Genomic DNA, 26,611 nt, shown 5'->3' with positions numbered 1-26,611 from the left:
TCACACTGACCCGCTGCCTACCAGCAGCACTCAGTGCCACAAGTCAACTTTGGCAGGACGCCTGTCAGGCTGTCAGGTGCGCACATGGCCGCGCACACCGCCACTTCCTGCTTTGACCCGGAGAAGAGTGATGTGCGTGCGTTTTGCTCTCAGCGTGACGGCGTCAAGTTTGACAAGTGAAACTGTCGCCGAGCAGGAGCATCACTCACCTGCTGGCGGGACTTCAGCGAAACCGGAACCGCAGCTGCGGGATGAGAGACGCAGGGAAGCCGGAATACGACTTGATGTGAGTGTTCCACCATGGAGGAGAAGTTCAGCCGACTCATCTTCATCCCCATCGCAGCCTTGCTCTGCTTCATGATCGTTTACCAGTACGTGTGTCCGGCGGAAAGCAACACTTGCTACTTGCGACGTGAAGACAACAATCTTTTCGAGTACTCGTCATCTCACTACACCGGACAGGTGGACGAGGACCTCACAAAGACCACCTTCAGGTTTAACTTCACGGAACGAGACCTGGACAGACACGTGGACTTTAACATCCGAGGAGATGACGTGATGGTGTTTCTGCACATCCAAAAGACCGGAGGGACCACGTTTGGGCGCCACTTGGTAAAAAACATCCAGCTCGAGCAGCCATGCGAGTGCATGTCCGGCCAGAGGAAATGCACGTGTCACCGGCCCGGGAAAACGGACTCGTGGCTCTTCTCCCGATTCTCTACCGGATGGAGTTGCGGCTTGCACGCGGACTGGACCGAACTTACGAGCTGTGTTCCTGTGGTGATGAACAAGAGGGACAAAAAGAGTTCCCAAAAGAGAAAGAGGTGAGGTGCATTCAAGTACATCAAGTACAAGCAATTCATTCATTCATTCATTTTCTACCGCTTTTCCTCACGAGGGTCGCGGGGGGTGCTGGAGCCTATCCCAGCTGTCTTTGGGCGAGAGGCGGGGTACACCCTGGACTGGTCGCCAGCCAATCACAGGGCACATATAGACAAACAACCATTCACACTCACATTCATACCTATGGACAATTTGGAGTCGCTAATTAACCTAGCATGTTTTTGGAATGTGGGAGGAAACCGGAGTACCCGGAGAAAACGCATGCACGGGGAGAACATGCAAACTCCACACAGAGATGGCCGAGGGTGGAATTGAACCCTGGTCTCCTAGCCGTGCCACCCCAAGTACAAGCAATTCAAAAGTTAAATAGCACCATCCTTACCTCATCACTAAAATTCAATACATATATGGACAAATACTCATACTTATGGAAAATATGGAGTTGCCAATTAACCTAACATGCATGGTTTCGGAATGTGGGAGGACACTGAAGTACCAGGAGAAAACCCACAGAGAGAACATGCAAAGATACAGAGATGCCAAAGCGGGGAATCAAACTTCCCGATAGAGCTCTGTGCCATTCTACCTCCATATGCAAATATGGTCATGCAGACTTTAATGAAAACATCACTGTGGCGGAGAATGGTGATGATTCCCAAAAGTTCCCAAAAGAGAAAGAGGTGAGGTGCATTCAAGTACATCAAGTACAAGCAATTCAAAAGTTAAATAGCACCATCCTTACCTCATCACTAAAATTCAAGTAAAAATACAGCCTAGATTCTTCATTTATGCTTTCATTAATAACCGACAAAGTAAAGAAAATTATAAAATGCAGTACTGATGTATTCATATGATTGAAAACAGTATTTCTTAGATGGATAGGTCATTCCTTGATCCATGCCCCACTCCTCCACAAAGTTCCTAGAACTCCACCCATCTATTTTCTATACCAATTATCATGTCCAGTCGTGGTGAAAATGGAGCGTACCCCGACTGACCTTTAAGAGAAAGGTTCACTGCATCTTTCCTTCTATTCTATGCATTTTGATGTATTCTGGTTGCCAGCCAATCGCAAGGTACATATATAGACAAATACTCATACTTATGGAAAATATGGAGTTGCCAATTAACCTAACATGCATGGTTTCGGAATGTGGGAGGACACTGAAGTACTAGGAGAAAACCCACAGATGCAGAGATGCCCGAGCAGAGAATCAAACTTCCCGATCCTGACTGTGTGGTCTATACATGCTAACCACTCGAGCACCGTGCGGCCCTAACTGTAAATCCATTCTCTAAAATGATTTTCAGTGGATGTCATTATTGAACCTGCTGGTGCAAAATACGTACACAATTTCTGCTACATGGATAATATTGACAAAATACAGGAACTTTGGAAATAACAATAACAATCATTACCTTTTGTGTCCACTTCCATGACATGTGTTGTGTTAGAAACACACACCATCTGTAAAGCAAGAAGAATTATGGGGCCAATAGGAATAAACCTTTAATCATTTAATTATGTACTGCATGGTGTCTAAAAAATATGTGGTGTCCAATCATCACAATTGTTAGCACAGGCACGGATATTTTGTGAGTGCAAGATTTTCTTTACATGTAGGACTGCAACTAACGATTATTTTAAAAGGCGATTATTTTTTTCAATAGAATTGTATTTAAAAAAAATATATATATATTTTCCATGCCGCTTATCCTCACTAGGGTCGTGTGTATGCTGGAGCCTATCCAAGCTGTCGGGGTACACCCTGGACTGGTCGCCAGCCAATGGCAGGGCATCTTTAAATTTTGCCACCCTTTCCTGCTTTAGCCATGGCACTTATAAACAGGCGTTGTTGACTTTACACCAGGGGTCTCAAACTCAATTTACCTGGGGACCACCGGAGCTAGGTTCTGGGTGAAGCCGGGCCGCATCAGGTTTTCAAAAAAAAACCAAAACGCATTTATTAAAAACTGGAAAAAAAATCTTCAATGCTTTTGCTTCTGCTATACCCTACACTTTTTCAGTACTTTGGTTCCGGTTTTCCACACCAAAATATCTGATAAAACATTCCACTGTTCTCAAATATCTTAATTTTTATTTTTCTATACACAAAATAAGATAAAAAAACCAAATTAAGAATAAAGACAATAAATCAATCAATCAGTAATAAATAAGTACAATAATAATAAAACAGCAAATAAGAAAAACGTAAGAAACCACATACAGTTGGTAGAGAAATTATTTTTTTCAGATTCAAATGTACAGTATTAACAGTTATTTAACCTTTAACATGAACATTAATGAAACTTAATCATTTGACCCAATTAGCAAGTTAGCATTGTACTCAGTTCCATCTGGGAGCAGCGTCGTAACTTTAACAACATGTTTGATGAGATGCTTTATCTTGACGTGGATTTTCCGTTTTTATTCCAAATTATTTCCTGCATTTATTTGTACCCAGCGTCATAAGCCTTTAGCTTCATTGCTAATCCAAAGCAAAACAGGGCGGGGTAACAGGGTAGGGTAACAGTATGGGTGGGGCAAAATCATGTTAATTGTGTCCGGTGTGCACACAGCTTTAAGCTGTCATTTCAACATTAAACTTTGGTATCAAGGTGGGGGCCTCAAACTAGCGAGTTTGAGACCCCTGCTTTACACCATATCAGTAGCCCTAGCTGAAAAACAGGGTCCCTTTATCCATGTATATTCTGGTATCAAATTCACTGCTATCAGATGCACGTGCTTCCAGACATGTCACACATGGTGTCGAGCTACTGACCCTGCAGTGTTGACACGCTTGCCACATTTTATATTGTCGCCTGGAGCTACAGGCCTCGTAGCAAACTGTTGGGAAAAGCCAGCTCATCCCCAGGTCTGTTTCAATTTGCTTTAATTACAGAAGCAAGCGAGCTAACTCCCAGGAAGTAAATCACTTAAGCAGGGCATGGGTGCTTTGAGGTGTGCCATCTGCGTGTTAAAGGTTCAGAGAGCAAATCTCCATATGTTCCTATCTCAGCGTTAAAGTGGAGCTACAATGGAAGCCAGTGTCTTCAAGAATACTCCCATTCAAGAATCCATTAACCAACCTTCCAGCAATCCATTAGATTGAATTTGACGCTTTTAGATAAAGAAAGAACCAACACCCCATTAGTCATACTTGTCAATTTCACATAATGGACTCTACAAAATCAGCAGTCATTCGCTCTGGTACTGTGTGTTCTCTAAATGGCGGTTAGGTCGCTAAGTGGCCTGCCTGGGATTTACTCGAGAAAAACTCTCGATTCTGCACTTTTAATACAAGTGTGCAATGCACTTACTGCATCTTGAATATCAGCCATCACCAAATTATACCTCTGTTCTGATTACGGACCCAGTGATAGCCTTTTATGGACCAATTAAAGTGAATGGGAAAAATAATGAAATATAATCATGCTCATGGACCGATCGCAGCGGCAGTTTGGAGGTGTAAGTACTTCAGCTACTACGAAAAGTTGGTAATGTCACTCAAAATAAGCCAATGAAATTGTTGCTTTATTTGCCAGGAACGATATTCAAATATTATCACATACTACATTATTAATTGTCCCTGTACCCTAGAAACCGCCCATGAATGATACGGGAAAATGCCAAAATGATACTGTGTCAAAGCCCAGGGCAGTGATACTGATAAAATATAGAGTTTAACCATGTCCAGTATCAGCCCCCGTAGCTGTCCACTCAAAGCGCGCTGCTCTGGTATCGTGCCCGTGAAACAACCAATCAGAGAACAGCACACGAGTGCTTAGTGCCTAGTGCTTCTCCAGTCACCAAAAACCCCAAACTTGATTAATGGAACTTTAACTGTCAGACATTGATAAGATAAGACTGTTGATAAAATATTATTGTTGAAATATTTTTGCAATTATTGTGTTTACACTGTTTAGATATAATACATGTAATAAACTGAACATTTTCTGGAAACAAAATGGTCTTTTGATTAAATAGTACGTGATAATAAGCTCATGATTAAATAGTATGTGATAATAAGATCATCACATGGTTTGTCTGGTATCAGGCCCAGTATCATGCCCCCAAGTGTCAGTATCAGCCCGAGACCGAAGGTCTAGCACTACCAGGCAAACCATGTGATAACCTATAAGAACCATAGCTTGCTCACAAGTCAGAAGAAAACCGAACATTTAAAAGTGAAAGGACGCACCAAAAAAACGTTATATTTTCCAGAATCCATTGCCAAACCGTAGTGTCTCATGTGCTCAGAAACTGCAGCGGCCAGTATGACAAATCCACGAGAGTCATAGCTCATTAATTTACAGCACAGCAACATGCAAATGAGTCTTTACTAAAAAATGGGTGGATTATTGGAGCAAAACAACAACATCCTTCGTTGACGGGAGAGTTGTGGAATGGTCCTTCTGCAGAGATCTTGCACTAGCAGACAAAGTGGTAGCAGGTAGCATGACAAAGATCATGACACAAATGAGCTAGTCTGTTTGATACAATTTAAGGCCAAATTAACCTTTGCTGTAAAAACTATTGCTTAAACGGACCTCACACAATTTTATGTCCTTGGTGTTGGTCTTGGTGAAGATGGATGTTTGGAGGTTTTTTGGTCATTGAAGAGGTCACAGTTCTACCTCAACCCAGAGGTGTTAGAAGGTGTTGATGCCAAGGTTCAGACAAGTTGTTTCCATACATCCATCTTCTATGCCGCTTGTCTTCACTTGTGTGCTGGTATGCTGGTTGGTGTACAGTCATTGCATAAAAGGACCTTTGCCAAACTATCCTCATTAGATGACAAATTGACATTCATTAAAGTATTAACCCCAGCACTCAGTTAGTGTACACCCTGGTTAACATATTTTTCAGTTTATGTAAAAAAAAAAAATGTATCTTACATTTCGTGCTTAGTACACAATATGGTGCATGTCTGGTGTTGTTAATACAAGGATGCACTCGGTTAGTGTACGCCCTGGTTAACATATTTTTCAGTTTATGTAAAAAAATGTATCTTACATTTCGTGCTTAGTGTACAATATGGTGCATGTCTGGTGTTGTTAAAACAAGGATGCACTCGGTTAGTGTACGCCCTGGTTAACATATTTTTCAGTTTATGTAAAAAAAAAATGTATCTTACATTTCGTGCTTAGTGTACAATATGGTGCATGTCTGGAGTTGTTAATACAAGGATGCACTCGATTAGTGTACGCCCTGGTTAACATATTTTTCAGTTTATGTAAAAAAAATGCATCTTACATTTTGTGCTTAGTGTACAATATGGTGCATGTCTGGTGTTGTTAATACAAGGATGCACTCGGTTAGTGTACGCCCTGGTTAACATATTTTTCAGTTTATGTAAAAAAAAAAGTATCATACATTTCGGGCTTAGTGTACAAAATGGTGCATGTCTGGTATTGTTAATACAAGGATGCACTCGCCCTGGTTAACATATTTTTCAGTTTATGTAAAAAAAAATATCTTACATTTCGTGCTTAGTGTACAATATGGTGCATGTCTGGTGTTGTTAAAACAAGGATGCACCCGGTTAGTGTGCGCCCTGGTTAACATATTTTTCAGTTTATGTAAAAAAAATGCATCTTACATTTTGTGCATAGTGTACAATATGGTGCATGTCTGGTGTTGTTAATACAAGGATGCACTCGGTTAGTGTACGCCCTGGTTAACATATTTTTCAGTTTATGTAAAAAAAATGTATCTTACATTTTTTGCTTAGTGTACAATATGGTGCATGTCTGGTGTTGTTAAAACAAGGATGCACCCGGTTAGTGTACGCCCTGGTTAACATATTTTTCAGTTTATGTAAAAAAAAAAGTATCATACATTTCGTGCTTAGTGTACAATATGGTGCATGTCTGGTGTTGTTAATACAAGGATGCACTTGGTTAGTGTACGCCCTGGTTAACATATTTTTCAGTTTATGTAAAAAAAAATGCATCTTACATTTTGTGCTTAGTGTACAATATGGTGCATGTCTGGTGTTGTTAATACAAGGATGCACTCGGTTAGTCTACACCCTGGTTAACATATTTTTCATACATTTTGTGTACAACTGTACTTGAAACTGAAACCGTGACAATACAATCAAACGGAGAGCACACAAATTTATGCAAGAGTCAAATACTCAAATTGCATGTTGAGTACTAAAAATGTGTACATGTTGGAAGGTCTGCATTAACATTGAAAGTACTCACGGCCTCCCGACAGTTCAATGTGCCCCCCCAGGGGATCCCGCCTCACTATTTGAGAAGCATTAGACTAAAGTATGTTTTGGTGCTCAACGGATTCATGATGCTAAGTAAGTACAACTAATTTTTAACTAATTATCCCAAAACAGGATATGACTACTGTGCAGAATGATAACCTCAATTGAGATGCATGGACCTAATCCCCCCGTCTAACTAAACTTGGATGGAATATTACTTTCCAACAGGCTCACATCAACGGCAAACGATCTAATATACTGTAGGTTGGAGTTTAATTCTTAGTCACTGCAGTTTCAGAGGGAGCTTACAGCTCATGTTGTTATTAGTCACATTTTGTGGGTAGAAAGGTGTACAGTACCTGACACCACTGGTTATTTTGAGCAAACAAGTACATGTACTTTTGAGAGGTCCTATAGATAGATAGATGCATGTCTTTGTACACTGAACTCTTCTCATTGTCAGCAGTCTGCCAATGATGCCTATAGAATAACAACACTTCAGAAGAACCTGGAATCTTCTAATGAGTCTGCACTGGAGCTTGTAAAAAAAATCCTTATGAAACATTTTATTTTAGGGTTACGTGTTGCCGACTAAGAAGTACTAACACCCGAAAGAAGATGGATGGGGTCAGTTTAAAAACATTATTTCTAATTAAAGCTCACACAAACCATACCCGTCGGGCTTTGTGACACTGAGCCCCGTCTTGAGTCCTTGTGAGAAATGTAAGATCTTAGTAATCTCCACACTCTTTAGGAGGATTAGGGGCACTCGAAGACAGGTTTTATTATACAAGGGAGGGAGATTAATCCACAAATCCAGTGCAGTAGAATGAAGTTTACAATCTTTCTTTAAAATAATGTTATATATATATTATATATATACACACTATGCATATTATAGCATACAGTATTAGGTGTGGATATGTTATGAGTCGTAATTGATTTTTGAAGATGCAGCACGGAAGGCCCCCCCCTCACTCCTGCAACCTTTCAGAAATTCCTCTAGAGTTTGTGTAGGCTGAAGAGACCTTTGCCGACTAGTGCCTGACATTTCTCCTTCCTATAACTACAGTATATGCAGACACCTCACAAAGCTGCAAGATTAAAACTCCAAGCAAAGGTTAAGGCTAAGACTCTCAAGCTACATAAGCCGGTGTGGTGTGAGTGTAGATTTCCTCAAGGCAATGCGTCGAATGATTTCAAAAAGCAGATGAACTCTGGGAACACTTTGAAAACACCTTTTCTCTAAACACACATTCTGTCAGATTTCCTGTGGCACCATTTAATTTGTGTTGACTGCCTTCCCACATGTAGTCCGTCACCTCGTTTTCACCAAAGCAAAATCCTCACACTCTTACATGCTCAGACTCCGTCCTCACGAAGCCGACTCTGTCATTCTACGGATCTCTCCATCTGGTCCAAAACAGCACCTCAAATTAGATATGAATGAAGACGACAGTGGACGCTGTGCTCTTTGCTTCCATGCCTCTCAGGGATGTTGGTCACCTAGGTGATGTTCCACAGAAGAGAAAAGTGTGAACACACATACACAACAACACACACAAAATGACTAAACACACAGCTATTATTGTTGGTCTGGGGCTGGAGGAACTTTGAAGGAACCATGATTCCAACATGTACTGTGACATTTATTTTGAAACAGAGCATGATCCACTCCATTGTCATACAAGACAGCATGATAACAAGCCCAAACTCACCTCTAAATGACAAGTGTCTTGCTGAGGTAGCTGAAGATCAACGTGATCAGTTGAAGGATTCTCACTCTCAAGGTGGAGGAAGTACCTAACATCCACCAGCGCCATGAAGTCATCATAAAGGATTTTCGTAACAACCTGTGCAAGTCTTGTGAAGTCCATGCCCAAGAGGATTAAGGCAGTTCTCACTATTTTGATGAATCTATACTGCAATAAGAGCTCTACATCGACTACTCTAGTTTCATTTACATAGTGTTATCCCTTGAGAAGATATACTATCATAAAAAAACATTGTGTTAGAGTGTACTCTGGTTATAGTGCATAAAGTCAATTCAAAAAGTCAATAAACAATTCTACATGATGAATGAAAGGGATAAATAAACAATTATGGTTATTTTTATCATCACTGAGACAAAGACACAACGTGGCAGCAAGATCAACATGGATTTACATTATTTCTCATTGGAAAATTTGTTTTGGTTAGTGTATGTTTTGGTTAGAGTCGGCCACTAACCAAGGTTCCACCACATATTATTTCTGTCTGTCTATCTATCTATCTAATAAGTGTGTCGCTTGCATTGGAATATCAATCACCTCAGTGTCACATGTCTTGTTGTTCATCTCCCATTGTTGCAAACATCTAAGCTAAGGTGAAGAAGCACATTGACAAGATGCATCACATTGGATTTCCCTTTTTGAAGAGCATAAGCAAAATGAGTTTCGGTCTAGGCTTTTAGTGTGAGATGGATGGTGTCCTTCATGCTAGTGAGTGAATTAACAAGGCAAATATTGATCTTTTGCTGTTAGTTGCCGCTGCTCTTTTTTTTTTTTTTTTTGATGGTGGTTCGCAGGGTGAGAGGGAGGCAATTGGTCGGCGGGGTGGTTGACGTTGGAACGGGAAGCTGATGACAAAAGCCAATGTATTGTGTATTGATATCCTTTTACATTCAATTTGTTTGTTGTCGATGCACATACAATAGTTTACTACAAAGAGATATTTATTATACATACAAATGTATTTGTATCTGCAATTAAATGTGATTAATTTTGAGTTAACCATGGACAAAGTGAGATTAATCACGATCAAATGTTCAAATTGATTGGCAGCTCGAATCATAATTAAAACAATTCATAACACAGAAATGATCTGATGATTTGGCAGAAAAATATATAGAGATAAAAACATATTTCATCTTGATTAAATGCGATTAATTTTTAGTTAATGGGGGACAAAATGTGATTAATCACGATCAAATGTTTTAATCGATTGGCAGTCCGAATCATAGTTAAAACAGTTCATAACGCAGAAATGATCTGATGATTTGGCAGAAAAATATATTGTGATAAAAACGTATTTCTATCTGCGATTAAATGTGATTAATTTCGAGTTAACTGCAGACAAAATGTGATTAATTGCGATCAAATGTTTTAATTGATTGGCAGCCCGAATCATAATTAAAACAGTTCATAACACAGAAATGATCTGATGATTTGGCAGAAAAATATATTGTGATAAAAACGAATTTCTATCTGTGATTAAATGCGATTAATTTTGAGTTAACTGTGGCCCAAATGTGATTGATTGCGAGCAAATGTTTTAATCGATTGGCAGCCCGAATCATAATTAAAACAGTTCATAACGCAGAAATGATCTGATGATTTGGCAGAAAAATATATTGTGATAAAAACGTATTTCTATCTGTGATTAAATGCGATTATTTTGAGTTAACTGCAGATACAATGTGATTAATCACGATCAAATGTTTTACATACAATATGTGTGCACTATATGTGTACATATATGTGTACTATATGTATACAATATGTGTGCACATACAATAGTTTACCACAAAGAGATGTTTATTATACATAAAAACTTATTTCTATCTGCAATTAAATGTGATTAATTTTGAGTTAACTATGGACAAAGTGAGATTAATCGCGATCAAATGTTTGAATCGATTGGCAGCCCGAATCATAATTAAAAAAGCAGAAATTCATAAAGAAGTTCATAAAGCAGAAATTATGTGATGATTTGGCAGAAAAATATACTGATACCTGATATCAAATTTTGATGGCAATATTGGCAATATCTTCTATCCGCTCTGGAGTGAATCTCAACCCAGCAGCAGTTGCTGGGTTGCTGCTGTTCATACCGCAGGTCAATAATAAACCCAACATTGCGTAATGTTAGTACCATTTGCATCATTGTCAAACTTGGAAATGTGAAGACCATTTACATTAATTACTATTCACATCAAATCAATGCCTTATGGTTACATTACATTTAGATGACCATGATGACGTGAAACAAGAGGCTGGCAGTCCTCTCTCCAGTTTACATCTACCTCCTTTCACAGAGACATGGAAGAGTAAAATGACCCAAAGACGATTGAGAAAGAGCTGACTCATTCAGCAGAATCCAAAATGGAATCAGAATCGGAATAATCCCCACCCTAGTCTGTTAAGTCTGAGTACTTTTATCTCACACTTTTAACCCTGGGACTTGTACAGTGATGCAGCTGATTTATGGCTATAAAGTACATTTTCTATAATGCTTAGAGTGCAGCTTTAGAAAGTAATGAAGTGGAAGCTAATCTCGCTTTTTAAGTCCTATGCAGCGGAGTGTTGAGTTTTTGTTATTGCCTGAAAGAAACCAGTCGGTGGCGTACATTCCTACTCGCCCCCAAAGTCAGTTGCGATAGGCTCTAACTCACCCATGACCCTAAAAGAGAGAAAGACAGATAAAAAAGAAAATGGCGGAATGCTTCCAAGAAGAAACCTGCAGCAATACAAGATGACATGGAATAACATGTGCAACTTTTTATTTGCTTCCTGTCTCTTGCTAACCAGAAGGTTACCTGATCTCTCGGCACACTTTCTATTTCCTTTTTATCGATGTTGTTTGGAAAAATACTCAGAGGTGACTCCTTGTGTCACCTTACCAATGCTCTGGTAATCACTGAACTCAAGTGAATAATGGAGGCTGAGTTTCAAATCGAAATAGCCTTGCTGTGTGCATCTTTCAAAGAGATGAACTCCGGAGGAGGCAGATTGTGTCATCAGCTGAAGAAAATGACAAACAACCTACATGGACATTCAACTCCACAAACACAATTACTTCACGTTGCATTGCTCCTGACACTCTAGCTCATGCTTTCACTTCAGATACTGTAGAAGACATTTTTTTTTTTCAAATCCATTTATGTGTTTGGTGTTCATACCCAAACACAAAATCAGATTTTTCCCCAAAGCCACATTTTGGCCAGAGGTCCTTGTTTTTAATATCAAATATCTGCAGGCTTGTGTGGATGATAGGCCAACTCGTGGAAAAATAACTTAGTTTGATGAGAATGCACACAAAACAACAAAAAACTCATATCTCTACCCTGCACTGATGAGGCATTCAAGAGCAGTGTGTATTTCCGAGTGTTAGAGGAAGCTATTTGCTTTCTTTCCAATTAAATATGACGGTCTGTTCCAATAGGATTGTAATGTAAAGGTTCCTGAGTGAAGTTGCAGGGGGAATTCTTTAACTGAGACACATAACAGATAGAGGCCGAGTGGTTAGCGCACAGGCCTCACAGCTAGGAGACGCGAGTTCAATTCTCTGACTCTGGTTTCCTCCCACATTCCACATTCCACATTCGTACTTCGGTACGAGGTGCATTACTAAAAAAAAACCAAAAACCAAAAAAAAAACCTTAAGCAGTATTATGGAAAGCAGGAAGTGAACAAATGTAACAGTTACTGATTGTAAAAGTACCAGATGGAGGGGTAGGATTTAATAAGCTTTGCTTCTTCCTACTCCTTTTGGACATGTGGAACTGTGAACTGATTATGTGATGCATTCAATTGTAATGTGATGCAATGAAATAAAACCAATACCATTACCATTACCATAAATCAGGGGTCTCAAACACGCGGCCCGCGGGCCAAATGTGTCCCGCAGGACACTAGTTTGAGGCCCCCGCCTTGATATGAAAATTTAATGTTAGTGCGGCCCGCGCAAGTTTGATATGGATGCTGTATGGTATCATGTACCCAGAAAAAATTATTACGTTTGATTAATGTTCATGTTAAAGGTTAAATAACTGTTAATAGTTATCCTCCCTATCCGTGTGGAAGTGGTAAGTTTTTGGCTATTTAAGTTTAAAGGAAATAACTTGAAGGCTACCGTTTAGGTCGCTAGCTCTCTAGTTTGCGAGTTAGCATGTGTCTCAAGACCCTGCAGTTGCGCAATATGTTGTAAATAAAAAGAGTATAAATGTGACTATAGTCGTGTTTTGTCATGTCTACAGGGCTCTAATAATGCTTTGTTAATTTTAATATGAAAAAATAATTTGTCTACCCCCCAACTATATGTGGTTTCTTAAGTTTTTATTATTTGCCGTTTTATTATTATTGTTATATTTATTTATTTATTACTGATTGATTGATTTGTTTATTTATTTTTCATCTTATTTTGTGTAGAAAAATAAAAAGTAAGATATTTGAGAACAGTGGAATGTTTTATCAGAGCTTTTCTTGTAGAAAATTGGAACCAAAGCGAAGTTTTTAAATTTTTTTTGTTTTTAATAAATGTTTTTTTTTTTTTTTGAAAACCTGATGCGGTCTCACCCAGACCTGAGCTCCAGTGGCCCCCAAGTAAATTGAGTTTGAGACCCCTGCCATAAATATTCTCTGTCCAGTGTGTTTGTGTTAATATTTTTGATTTTCTGGAAAACATGAATTGGATTTTTATGTTCTCTTATGGGAAATATTATTCAGATTTGTATTTTTCTCCCCTACAGGAATTTCTACTACATCACAATGCTCCGTGACCCGGTGTCGCGCTACCTCAGCGAATGGAAGCACGTACAGCGCGGCGCCACTTGGAAAACCGCTCTCCACATGTGTGACGGCCGCCCTCCCACTCAGGATGAACTCCCCGCCTGCTACAGCGGTGAAGACTGGACCGGTGTGCCCCTGGTGGACTTCATGAACTGCCCCTCCAACCTGGCCAACAATCGACAGGTACGCATGCTGGCGGACCTCAGCCTGGTGGGCTGCTACAATATGTCGTCCATGAATGAGCTGGAAAGAGGCCGCGTGCTGCTTGCCAGCGCCAAGGCTAACCTTCGCAACATGGCGTTCTACGGTCTGACCGAGTTCCAGCGAAAGACGCAACACTTATTCGAGCGGACATTCGGTCTCCGCTTCATCCGGCCCTTCACGCAGATCAACAGCACACGTGCTGCTAGCGTGGGAATCAGCGAGAAGGTTCAGTGGCGCATCGAGGGTCTCAACGCCCTCGATGTGGAGCTCTACGAGTATGCCAAAGATCTCTTCCTGCAGCGCTACCAATACAACCGACAAAAGCAGCATCAAGAGGAGCGTCTTCGGCGGCGGCAAGAGAAGCAGCGTCTGCACAGGACCTACCTGGCAGAACTGCTGAGATTTGGAAGCGAGCAGGAGGAAGAGGAGGTGAAGGTGGTCGCCACGACAGAGGACTACAGCAGTCAGGTGGTGAGATGGTGAGGAGGACACAGCACAGACGCTCCTCCTTCTTCTGTCCATCTACCAAATTCTGTCAGCTCTAATTGTTGGCCTACTCAACAGTGTCTTAATATTTATGATTGTAACATTTTCTATGTATTTGTTTCCTATGGCTATTTTGGAACTGCAGTTGTGAAACGTGTTGAGCGCAGCCAAATGTTTGCAGTTTTGGACCATTTTTAAATTAAAGATCTCATGTTGTGTCATGTTCTAGCACCGTGTTGACCATTAGAATATTGTGCTTACTTTGTGGCTCGGTCAGAAAAATCAAAAAACAAACTTGACTGCAGGTTTTCTTTCCTCCGACCAACAATCAACGCTTGGATGAAATCCCGTCTATAAAAATATGCAGCATACTGTGATGTAACTATATTCTTGATTAATTTTTTTTTTTCGCCAAAAAATAGCTCCAAAGCTGTGAGAAACATTGTGTCACATTTACACATTAGGAAAACAATTGATGTGATGTAGCACACTGATTTTTGTACATTATTGCTCCGAGATTACAGCACCGCGGGTATAATAACTTTCTGTACACAGATAGAAGAAAGTCCAAGTTACACAAATGGAAGGCTGATAAGGGACCTAAACTAAAATAAAAATACAAATCCTCTAATGTATGTATGTATGTACTATGGTGTTTTATTTGTGACCAGGTTTGCAGCAATACACTGGTGTGCTTTTACAGCAGATTATCATCACAGCTAAATCATTACCTTTAATTAGCACCAGTGTTGTCTGCATATTAAATGCGGGGGAGTAAATTGATCATATTTGCTGACTGCTGAGAAGAAGACATTACAGGTAGTGTTCAAAGGCTCGAAACTCGAAACTTTTAGATCATTGAGCTAAATTATTTTCATTCATTCATTCATTCATTTTCTACCGCTTTTTCCTGCTGGAGCCTATCCCAGCTGTCTTCGGGCGAGATGCGGGGTACACCCTGGACTGGTCGCCAGCCAATCACAGGGCACATATAGACAAACAACCATTCACACTCACATTCATACCTATGGACAATTTGGAGTCGCCAATTAACCTAGCATGTTTTTGGAATGTGGGAGGAAACCGGAGTACCCGGACAAAACCCACGCATGCACGGGGAGAACATGCAAACTCCACACAGAGATGGCCGAGGGTGGAATTGAACCCTAGCTGTGTAGTCTGCGCGCTAACCACTAGACCGCTGTGCCGCCCTAAATTATTTTCAGATAATTGAAAAATATGTATAAATGAATTTTATAGGAGGGAGTATTAGGGTGCAATTACAGGAACAACCTAGAACAGGTTTATGCTTGTAGTATTAAAAATTGAGTATTATCTGATGCCAATATCAAATCAATACCATATCGGTACAATTAATTTATGAGTTATTTTAGACTCAGACTTAGACTTTATTGATCCACAAGTGAAATTGCTTGGTTACAGTAGCTCCATTGCAGAGGAAAAAAAAAAGACAAAAACGCTGAAATAAAATGCAATGCAATATCTATAAAATATAATCAAAGCAAAATATAAATGTCATTTACAAATTGTGTGTACAAATATGGTAAATACAAGTAACACTTTTAGGTATTGTAGAGCTGGATGGCGTTTGGAAGGAATGAAGTTCTGTAGCGTTCACTGTGGGAATGGAACCGGAGGAGTCTGGTGGAGAATTAGCTCGGCTGCCCCTCCATTGTTGTTATTATTGTCTATTGCTACGGATGCAACACCGGTTCTGTGTCACCATTGGGGGGGGGTGGGGCGTGTTGTCAAACTTTTACATCACTGTTGGTTCTTATTACTTTTTAAGTGTGGCTTGTATCAAAGTTATATTTATTATTTTGATTTAAACCGGAAAAGATTAAAGAAAAGAACATCGCAAGCTTTGATGTAAGCGCTGAAGATCGGTGTTTAGTTTGTTGTTGTGTCTATATTTTCACCACACACAAAAAGCACAACGTATAACAGGTCGTTAGGTAATGTAAGGTCGTTAATGTAAATCAGGAAGAGTAATGGTCCTAAAATACTCCCCTAAGGCCCCCCCATGTGATATTGTTGTACCAATTTTTACAAGCTGCTTCTTAGATATGATGAAAACATGTCTATTGCAGAAGAAGACAAATGAAAAGAAATGAGTTTGTTCAACAAAATACTATGTTAGCTACAGTAATATGTCCCATCTGTTCAGTGAATGAAAGCAATGCTGACATGCTTGACCAAAACGGTCTAAAACCAAGCAGTGTATTGTCTTTATGGTATTGGATTGCTTGATTATATCATATTTTATCAAGTACCTTAGAGACTTTTGGGAGAATTGAAATTGGTCGATAATTGGGGACGTTACTTGGATTATCTGATTTATGAACCGGGGTAATCTGAGCAGTTTTCCAAATAATAGAACTGTCGCATGTACAGATTCACTGTGCAAGTGATGGAAAGGTAGTATGAGAGTACAAGCATGGGTTTTCCAAAAAATTATGTTTATATTGTTTATATCGCAGGCACGTTGTGAGATCTCAGAAAAGAAAACTGCTGAGATGAATTTAGTAGTATTGGGAATAAATTGGTACATTTCGAGGATAACTCTTGTTATGAGATATACTACTCATTATTACTGAAATTGTTATTTTACAAATTATTTTCACCAGTTAAAGATTTTATAGTTCGCCATAGAGAGTTTGGGTTGGAAGCAGCAAATTTTGCTAATTTTTGCTTTGAAAATAAAGCAGTTTGGCTCTGCTTACTTCAGTGGTAGATTTGTTTCTGTATTGATTTAAAATCAACTTATTCTCTGATATCGGATTGACACATTGTGATCAATATTGGATCGTGACACCCCATTGCTATTGTCATAGCATTTTTTTTTTTGTTTTTAGTGTATAACCCAAATTCTCCTTCTATTTCACAGGTCAACATGGTGCTATCTACTGTGCCATTATTGCGTAAATAAATGTCATTACACATATGGCAATGAAACATGTGATGCATAGAAAAACTGCTTAAATTGCAATAGAAAATACTACCTTGTTTGTCATGTGAAAGCCAAAAATAAAGGTCTTTCTTCCCTGAATGTTGCTGAAATCTATTGGGAGACATCACCAGGGCATCGAAGTGTGTGTGTGTGTGTGGGGGGGGGGTACTGTTGTACCACACATGGTGGTCCCTAAAAAGTTTTCATACACGTTAATATAAAATACATTTTGTTGGGAAGGTTGCGGTCTGAGACTACCTTGGACATGCTTAACAGGTTGTAAATCGAGTATTAAGATGTCTTGTGTTAACATACATATGAATTGGTAAGGGTAATGAACCATGTAATAGAGAAAAATACCTGCGAAGCCCAACTCAGTGAAAAACCTGCAAGTATTGAATGCCTCATAAATGACTTGCACTTCTCTGGTTCTCTGGTTCACTAGTGATCATACTTTTATGATCCATGAATCTTCGGTTCATGAAAAACTAGGAGAAGTAAAACACTACAACAGGAGCAATATGTTTTAACAAGGGTACAAAAATGCTACAGCTTAATGGCGCCAGGTTGAGGCATGTCAGAGGAGTGAATAAGGTGAGTCACTTTCATCATTTCTTGTATCCAAGAGATTGGTTATTAAAGTTCAACTTGTAAAAATTATTATTTTACAAAATAATGTAATTAGAGCTGTATTTTCCTTGGTGTTGTTGGATTTGGTGCAGTCTTTGAATGGGGGGGGGTAGCTGGAGTCTTTACAGTAAACATTATGTATCAAATTTATTGTGAAACACATCACCAGGGCATCGAAGTGTGTGTGTGGGGGGTACTGTTGTACCACACATGGTGGTCCCTAAAAAGTTTTCATACACATTAATATAAAATACATTTCATTGGGAAGGTTGCGGTCTGAGACTACTTTGCACATGCTTAACAGGTTGTAAATCGAGTATTAAGATGTCTTGTGTTAAAATACAGATTAATTGGTAAGGGTAGCGGGGGTGCGTAAGTGAACCATGTAATAGAGAAAAATACCTGCGAAGCCCAACTCAGTGAAAAACCTGCAAGTATTGAATGGCTCATTAATGACTCACTACAACAGGAGCAATATGTTTTAACAAGGGTACAAAAATGCTACAGCCGGGTTGAGGCACGTCAGAGGAGTGAATAAGGTGAGTCACTTCATCATTTCTTGTGTCCGAGAAATTGATTATTAAAGTTCAACTATGGTCACACACTCCTGAACATGTAAAAAATGATTAGTTCATTCATTTTCTACCGCTTTTTCCTCACGAGGGTCGCGGGGGGTGCTGGAGCCTATCCCAGCTGTCTTCGGGTGAGAGAGGCGGGGTACACCCTGGAACTGGTCGCCAGCCAATCACAGGGCACATATAGACAAACAACCATTCACACTCACATTCATACCTATGGACAATTTGGAGTCGCCAATTAACCTAGCATGTTTTTGGAATGTGGGAGGAAACCGGAGTACCCGGAGAAAACCCACGCATGCACGGGGAGAACATGCAAACTCCACACAGAGATGGCCGAGGGTGGAATTGAACCCTGGTCTCCTAGCTGTGAGGTCTGTGCGCTAACCACTCAACTGCCGTGCCGCCTCTGTAAAAATGATTATTTTACAAAATAATGTAATTAGAGCTGTATTTTCCTTGGTGTTGTTGGATTTGGTGCAGTCTTTGAATGGAGGGGGGGGGGGGGGGGTAGCTGGAGTCTTTACAGTAAACATTCTGTGTCAAAGATTAATATGATGCATGAAATATGAGCTAGCAGGGTAAAGAGGAGGGTGCATAAGGAGAGGATGCTGAAAACAGAAAGCCGTGTCTACAGTTTGGCCATTCTGGCCGCGTTGAGACGCATCGACACACAGGAAGCTCCAGCGGCGTAACGCATCTCCCTCAGCATGCCGCTCCACTGCTTCTTATCATTCTCATACCTATTGGAGTGAGAGCACAGTCTTTGAGTTCTGTGCAATCACGTCTTGCACAACCTGCTTGCTTTTCAAGAAGACTTACTGCCAGACATCAGTGACCTCTGTGGGAGCCACCTCCTTGTTCTCCATCTCAATCATGGCAAAACCACCCACAGCATACAGTGCGCCGCCGGTACTCACTAAGTTGACTGAGCTCCTCTCCTGAGGAAATTCTGTGAAAGACTCCCACCTGGCAACGCGAGGAGGATAAGGTCAAGTAAAAAATAAATTCCACATATAATTAAACGTAGAACATACTTGTTTGTTGCAAAGTTGTACGATTCACAGGAGGCAGTGAGGCCTCCCTCGTTCACTCCACCGGCCACTACGATTTTGCCATCGTGGATGACGGCGCCAAACATGGCTCTGGGCGTCTTCATGGCACCCAACTCCCTCCACTCGGACTGCTTGTGGTTGTACACAAACATCTTGCTGATAGCTTTGCTGTAGAGAACAACAACAGCTGATCAAATATTATAGCTTAAGCTATGTTATGGTTGGTGAATACTGTTTATTAGCACTAGACGACCACGGCCATCCCTCATTTGGGGACCTCTGTTGGAGTGGCTTTGACAATAAGGAGCTTTTTTCGACAATGTCTGGACTACTGTAATGCACTTTACTCTGGAATTAACCAAAAAGTCTCTCTCCCGCTTAGAGTTAGTCCAGAACTCTGCGGCACGGCTTTTAACAGGAACCAAAAAAGGGGGAGCACATCACTCCAATTCTGGCCCCCCTGCATTGGTTGCCTGTTTGCTTTAGGATTGATTTTAAGATTTTATTGTTTGTTTTTAAGGCATTGAATGAGCTTGGGGGCGGCACGGCGGACGAGTGGTTAGCGCGCAGACCTCAGAGCTAGGAGACCAGGGTTCAATTCCACCCTCGGCCATCTCTGTGTGGAGTTTGCATGTTCTCCCCGTGGGTTTTCTCCGGGTACTCCGGTTTCCTCCCACATTCCAAAAAAACATGCTAGGTTAATTGGCGACTCCAAATTGTCCATATGTATGAATGTGAGTGTGAATGGTTGTTTGTCTATATGTGCCCTGTGATTGGCTGGCCACCAGTCCAGGGTGTACCCCGTAAGAGACTAGTAAAATTAATTTTACTAGTCTGTGCAGCACTTTGGAAACTCTTTTTATAAAATAGTACAGTTCACAGTTAAACATGTCTAAAAGGAGTAGGAAGAAGCAGAGCTTATTTACCCCCCCCCCCCCCCCCCCTCGGTGTCACATCAACTGTAATACATTTATTCACTTCATGTATTCCGAATGTGGTCTTTACCAGTCAATACATTCATTCATTCATTTTCTACTGCTTTTTCCTCATGAGGGTCACGGGGGTGCGGGAGCCTATCCCAGCTGTCTTTGGGCGAGAGACTGGTCGCCAGCCAATCACAGGGCACATATAGACAAACAACCATTCACACTCACATTCATACCTACAAATATTTTAATATCTATTTTACTATTTTATTTCTTAAATGATCTTTTAGTTTTGGATTATTACTTTTTATTTTTACTAGTCTGTGCAGCACTTTGGAAACTCTGTTTATAAAATGTGCTATATAAATAAAGTGGATTGGATTGGAACCTCAGACCCCGACATAGAAGAGCCCACTGTGGAGTTTTTAGGCACCGTGTCGATGGGATTGACGAGGTCTTTGAAGTATTCCTTCCAACGATCCACAACTTGAGGTCAGCAGCAAACCATCACAGTGTATACGTAGTGTTTACTGTGGCGAATGGCGGTCCAGAATTTCTTCGAAGCCACGCGGTAGTCGTTACCATTACCGGTAGCCGGTCCCTATCAACTGCCTCCGTAGTCCCATAAGCCAAAAAGGCCCTAAAGTTCCTGGTTCCTGTACTATCATCTCTGCAATAACATTCTATCAGTCTATGAAACGTGAAACGTGAATTTCTTCAGATTCTCCACAAACTAAATGTTGCTTTTAAGCTGTCGAGTTAGCTTCAAGCAGTTTCCTGCGGGTGTTTGAAGCACCTTTGAAAAGGAGTCACATTGCAATGCATGCTTCACACATCGTTTTTTTTTTTTTTTTTTCCCTTCCCTGGAACTCACGCCTGCTTATCATTCGCTGTGTTCTTGTGACGGCTGAACACACACACGCTTTAATCTTCAGGCTTTAGTGCTGCTGGTTATGTTAATCAATGTTCTTCTTTTTGTAAACTTTCTGTGACGTTATTAACCCCAGATAGTCGCATCGTATGACAGGTGAGGTGTCATAAATACACATTGACTCACTTGTCGTCTGTCTTGCCACCAATGCAATACACCAGCCCTTTGTAGGACACAACCGCATGTCCGTGGATCTTCAGTGGAAGCTTCTTAGTCTCACTCCATTTCAGCTTCCTGAAAAAGTAATGTGATACAAAAAAAAAATCAAAACAAAGCTTAACAAGACTTAGACTTTGAGATGTAAAACAAGGATTAAATATCATTTGTACTCGATGTCGTAGCACATGACGCTATCCAGTGACTCGTTAGTTTGCAAGTCTTTTCCAGCAACAGCAAAAAGCTGGTTGTTGCTCTCGCCGATGCTGAAGAGGCATCGGGCAGAGGGCATAGGTGGCAGGGCGACCCAGTCGGAGGCAAGTGGATCCAGCTAGAGGGAAAAATAACACAATAGGGGAAGGAGTGATAAGCAAGCTGGAATCATATATCAATACAATATGCACATTTAATATTACTTCAGGATGTCTTCTCGAAATATAAATCACCAGAATGTAGTTTTTTTAAAAAGTGGTCATGTCTCACTTTGCCCCAGAGTGAGATGGACCAGAAAAATCAAGGTGAGACAGCTGGGGGTAATCCACCATAACCACATATGTTGTAGCAGTAAGACTCTTGACCGATTACTGGACTAGTACACATTCTAGAACTAATGTCACACCAGTTACAATGGAACAATGGAATACATCACATAGTACAGTTCACAGTTAAACATGTCTAAAAGGAGTAGGAAGAAGCAGAGCTTATTTAATCCCCCCCCACATCAGTCACATCAACTGCAATACATTTATTCACTTCATGTATTCCGAATGTGGTCTTTACTAGTCAATACATTCATTCATTCTTTCATTTTCTACCGCTTTTTCCTCACGAGGGTCGCAGGGTTGCTGGAGCCTATCCCAGCTGTCTTCGGGCGAGAGGCGGGGTACACCCTGGACTGGTCGCCAGCCAATCACAGGGCACATATAGACAAACAACCATTCACACTCACATTCATACCTATGGACAATTTGGAGTCACCAATTAACTTAGCATGTTTTTGAAATGTGGGAGGAAACCGGAGTCGGAGAATTGAACTCCGGTCTCCTAGCTGTGCTTAGCTGCGCTAACCACTCGGCCTCTATCTGTTATGTGTCTCAGTTAAAGCATTCCCCCTGCAACTTCACTTAGGAACCTTTACATTCATACCTATGGACAATTTGGAGTGCCCAATTAACCTAGCATGTTTTTGGAATGTGGGAGGAAACCGGAGTACCCGGAGAAAACCCACGCATGCATGGGGAGAACATGCAAACTCCACACAGAGATGGCCGAGGGTGGCAGTCAATACATAGGAAAATCATAAGGCAATGTAAGAATGTGGGAATATAATTATCAAGGTTTTTCCATACTCCTAATAGATAATAATATATGTTGATCAGTATAATAATAAATACAAAATTAATCAGTATAAATGGGCATCGTTGGAATAATAGGTGGGTGCTGTCCATTGAAACCTATCAATGAGCTATTATGTCATTCATAATAAAACATGTTTCCCAGGGGAGATGAGTTGCGTTTAGCTTATTGTTGTTGTTACAAATGCAACAGTATCTTGTGTTAGGGATTATATATTGTATAAACAAAACCCCACATATTCCTTCTGATAATCTACAAACAGTATAGAACAGGGGTCTCAAACTCGCGGCCCGCGGGCCACATTTGGCTCACGGGCCGCTAGTTTGAGGTCCCCACCTTGATACCAAAGTTTAATGTTGAAATGACAGCTTAAAGCTGTGTGCACACCGGACACAATTAACATGATTTTGCCCCGCCCATACTGTTACCCTTCCCTGTTACCCCGCCCTGTTTTGCTTTGGATTAGCAATGGAGCTAAAGGCTTATGACGCTGGGTACAAATAAATGCAGGAAATGATTTGGAATAAAAACGGAAAATCCACGTCAAGATAAAGCATCTCATCAAACATGTTGTTAAAGTTACTGAGTACGATGCTAACTTGCTAATTGGGTCAAATGATTAAGTTTCATTAATGTTCATGTTAAAGGTTAAATAACTGTTAATACTGTACATTTGAATCTGAAAAAAATAATTTCTCTACCAACTGTATGTGGTTTCTTATTTGCTATTTTATTATTATTTTACTTATTTATTACTGATTTATTGATTTATTGTCTTTATTCTTAATTTGTTTATTTATTTTTTTATCTTATTTTGTGTATAGAAAAATAAAAATTAAGATATTTGAGAACAGTGGAATGTTTTATCAGATATTTTGGGGTGGAAAACCGGAACCAAAGTACTGAAAAAGTGTAGGGTATAGCAGAAGTAAAAGCATTGAAGATAGTTTTTTTATTGATTTTTTTCCAGTTTTTAATAAATGCGTTTTGGGTTTTTTTTGAAAACCTGATGCGGCCCGGCTTCACCCAGAACCTAGCTCCGGTGGCCCCCAGGTAAATTGAGTTTGAGACCCCTGGTATAGAAGATGTTGCTTACCAAGTAGAAATAACATTGGAGGGGAACATCCTTGTTCTCCTCATCCACAAACAGCCCCCCGATGATGTAGAGCTGGTTCTTCTGTGACATCAGGCTGACGTGGTTGCGGGGTACCTGCTCTGACATGGCCGCCAGGAAACACTCGTTCTCGTTCACGTCGTACGCCACCGCCGCCGAGTCGTTCACCATCAGGATGAAGTCCCGTACGTACATACCGTGTCTGCGGTTGTCATTCAAGTAGCCAGGGAAGGGGCTATCCTCCGCCTCCGCCCCCGCGCCTCCTTCCTTTTTCTTTGGGGTCTCTGGAAGTTTCCCCTTGAAGGCATCTCTGATAACCTGGATTGTCTTCTGGAGTTCAGGGTCCCCCTTGATTATATCGTCGCTCTCTACTTTCTCTTTGAAGTACTTCTCAGGCAGGAGGCGGAAGCGGATACAATTGAAGGCATCTTTCAGGACCTTGATACGCTTATCCTTGTCATAGCGAACCCAAGCCATGACCGATTCAAACACCATCTCCTCCTTCTCCACATTGAGTGAGTCTCCACCAATAATGGCAAACAGTTCATGAGCAGCCAATTTGAGGAACTCCTCATCTTTGTGCAGGAGCTCAAAGCGGTCAGCGATGTAGTTCCGAGCGGCGACGGCCAGGCGGGGACAACTGAGCACGAGGCCCATCCTGAAGATGGCCATGCAGTTGCCCATTGAGATCTTCTTCTGAAGGTAGTTGACACAGACAGTGAAAACGGAAGGGATCTGGAATTTGTTGGCTACGGCTATTATATCCTGAACATTGTCATCAGTGAGATCAATCTCAGCGGAGTAGAGGTACTGAATGATCATGTCCAAGATGGTGGGGTTGACATCCTCCAGGACCACCTCCTTGGTGTTCTCCACTTCCTTCCCATCCTCTGTGAAGAAGATCTCCCTGAAGTAAGGGCTGCAGGCGGCCATGATGAGTCGATGGCAAGGCAGGCTGCGATCTCCAACCTTCAACGTGCAGTCAACAAACTTGTTCTCATTGAGGAGCTCCTTCAGACCGTCCTGGAGCAGGGTGCTCTGAAAGAGTCGTAGCTCCTCCTTGATGGCGTTGGGATCCATGATGGTGAACGAGCAGAGATGGTGTGTACAGAAACGTAGGAGACGGTGAGCACCGGTCCTTCACGCAGTCAGTCCTGGCTAGAAAGGGCAGTAGAGCGAAAAGGGTCGCAGGTTTTGCAATTTAATCCAGCCCCCCTGTCTAAATATAGCAGGCCTTGCCAGGAATCCGCCTAGGCCAACTCACAGTGCAGCAGCGGCCTCACATTGGCAAACAGCTGCTGTCACCGATGGAAAGAAGCAGCTGGCTGCTGAAGATATGTGACCATGATGCAGCTCAGTGTCACCAGGCCACTTTAGAGCAGACAATGGTGTCAGAGCCCAGGAATAAATAGCTTGACATGAGAGGGCATTTTTAGCCACCACTGTCACATACAAAATAAGAGTAACTCACAATACTATTTTTGATAGATTTGTGGTACATCACAATACTGTATGTAAAACCTTAAGGGAAGTGTTTCTTGTATATTCATTCATTGGGACTGCCCTGTGACTGGTGGCCAGCCAATCACAGGGCACATATAGACAAACAACCATTCACACTCACATTCATACCTATGGACAATTTGGAGTCGACAATTAGCCTAGCATGTTTTTGGAATGTGGGAGGAAAATTGAACTCGGGTCTTCTAGCTGTGAGGCCTCCGCGCTAACCACTCGGCCTCTATCTGTTATGTGTCTCAGTTAAAGCATTCCCCCGCAACTTCACTTAGGTAGGAACCTTTACATTCATACCTATGGACAATTAACCTAGCATGTTTTTGGAATGTGGGATGAAACCGGAGTACCCGGAGAAAACACACGCATGCACGGGGAGAACATGCAAACTCCACACAGAGATGGCCGAGGGTGGAATTGAACCCTGGTCTCCTAGCTGTGAGGTCTGCGCGCTAACCACTAGACCGCCGTGCTGCGTTTCTTGTATATTAAACATAAAAGCAACCACAGTAACAACTGCAATCAAGCAATAACTTACAATGAGTCTCTTACAGCGCTGTGGAGGAATTTTGGCCTATACTCACCTTTGCAGAATTGTTGTCATTCCGCCACAGTGAAGCGCCAATTCAGGTCAGGACTTTGCCTACACCACTCCAAAGTCTTCATTTTGTTTTTCTTCCGCCATTCAGAGATGGACTTGCTGCTGTTTTATGGATCATTGTCCTGCTGTGGAACCCAAGTTGGTTTCAGCTTGAGGTCACAAACAGACATTTTCCTTCAGGACTTTATGGTAGGCAGCAGAATTCATGGTCTTTCAGGGCACGGAATAGCAAAAAAGCCTCAGACCATCACACTACCACCACCATATTTTACTGTTGGTATGATGTTGTATTATTTTTACAGCACTTCTAACAGTACACACACTCCAAAAAGTCCCAGCTTTCCGCTTTTGTCTCATCAGATCATAGAGTATTTTCCCAAAGGTCTTGGGGGATCATCAAGATGTTTTTTTTGGCAAAATTGAGACAATCCTGGGGCGGCACGGTGGTCTAGTGGTTAGCGTGCAGACCTCAC

The 26,611-nt window shown here is 41.1% G+C and overlaps 2 protein-coding genes across 2 annotated transcripts; one reads left to right on the top strand and one right to left on the bottom strand.

Moving 5' to 3' along the window:
- Positions 1–13: 13 nt before the first annotated feature.
- Positions 14–17,409, top strand: LOC131104639 (heparan-sulfate 6-O-sulfotransferase 3-B-like). Its single transcript, XM_058052014.1, has 2 exons — positions 14–824; positions 13,576–17,409. Exons 1-2 carry the CDS (start codon positions 301–303, stop codon positions 14,300–14,302), a joined length of 1,251 nt encoding a protein of 416 aa, XP_057907997.1. The 5' UTR covers positions 14–300; the 3' UTR covers positions 14,303–17,409.
- On the bottom strand, positions 14,978–25,175 carry klhl41b (kelch-like family member 41b). Its single transcript, XM_058052011.1, has 6 exons — positions 24,005–25,175; positions 21,726–21,883; positions 21,523–21,630; positions 19,522–19,707; positions 19,307–19,453; positions 14,978–19,227 (listed from the first exon to the last, which is right to left on the bottom strand). Exons 1-6 carry the CDS (start codon positions 25,100–25,102, stop codon positions 19,116–19,118), a joined length of 1,809 nt encoding a protein of 602 aa, XP_057907994.1. The 5' UTR covers positions 25,103–25,175; the 3' UTR covers positions 14,978–19,115.
- Between the last annotated feature and the right edge of the window lie 1,436 nt (positions 25,176–26,611).

This window comes from Doryrhamphus excisus, chromosome 16, assembly GCF_030265055.1.
Source record: "Doryrhamphus excisus isolate RoL2022-K1 chromosome 16, RoL_Dexc_1.0, whole genome shotgun sequence".
Lineage (NCBI taxonomy): Eukaryota > Metazoa > Chordata > Actinopteri > Syngnathiformes > Syngnathidae > Doryrhamphus > Doryrhamphus excisus.
The sequence above is the reverse complement of the archived record's forward strand: the minus strand, read 5'-3'. Positions and strand labels throughout refer to the sequence as shown.

What these genes read in the sequence shown, in the direction of transcription:
- klhl41b (XM_058052011.1), bottom strand. Translation starts at nt 25,102, where the DNA reads ATGGATCCCAACGCCATCAAGGAGGAGCTACGACTCTTTCAGAGCACC. An exon ending in GTCATGTGCTACGACATCGA is followed by an intron (nt 21,631 to 21,725) that starts GTACAAATGATA and finishes TTACTTTTTCAG; the next exon opens with GAAGCTGAAATGGAGTGAGA. An exon ending in GGTGGCAAGACAGACGACAA is followed by an intron (nt 19,708 to 21,522) that starts GTGAGTCAATGT and finishes TGTTCTCTACAG; the next exon opens with CAAAGCTATCAGCAAGATGT.
- LOC131104639 (XM_058052014.1), top strand. Translation starts at nt 301, where the DNA reads ATGGAGGAGAAGTTCAGCCGACTCATCTTCATCCCCATCGCAGCCTTG. An exon ending in AGTTCCCAAAAGAGAAAGAG is followed by an intron (nt 825 to 13,575) that starts GTGAGGTGCATT and finishes TCTCCCCTACAG; the next exon opens with GAATTTCTACTACATCACAA.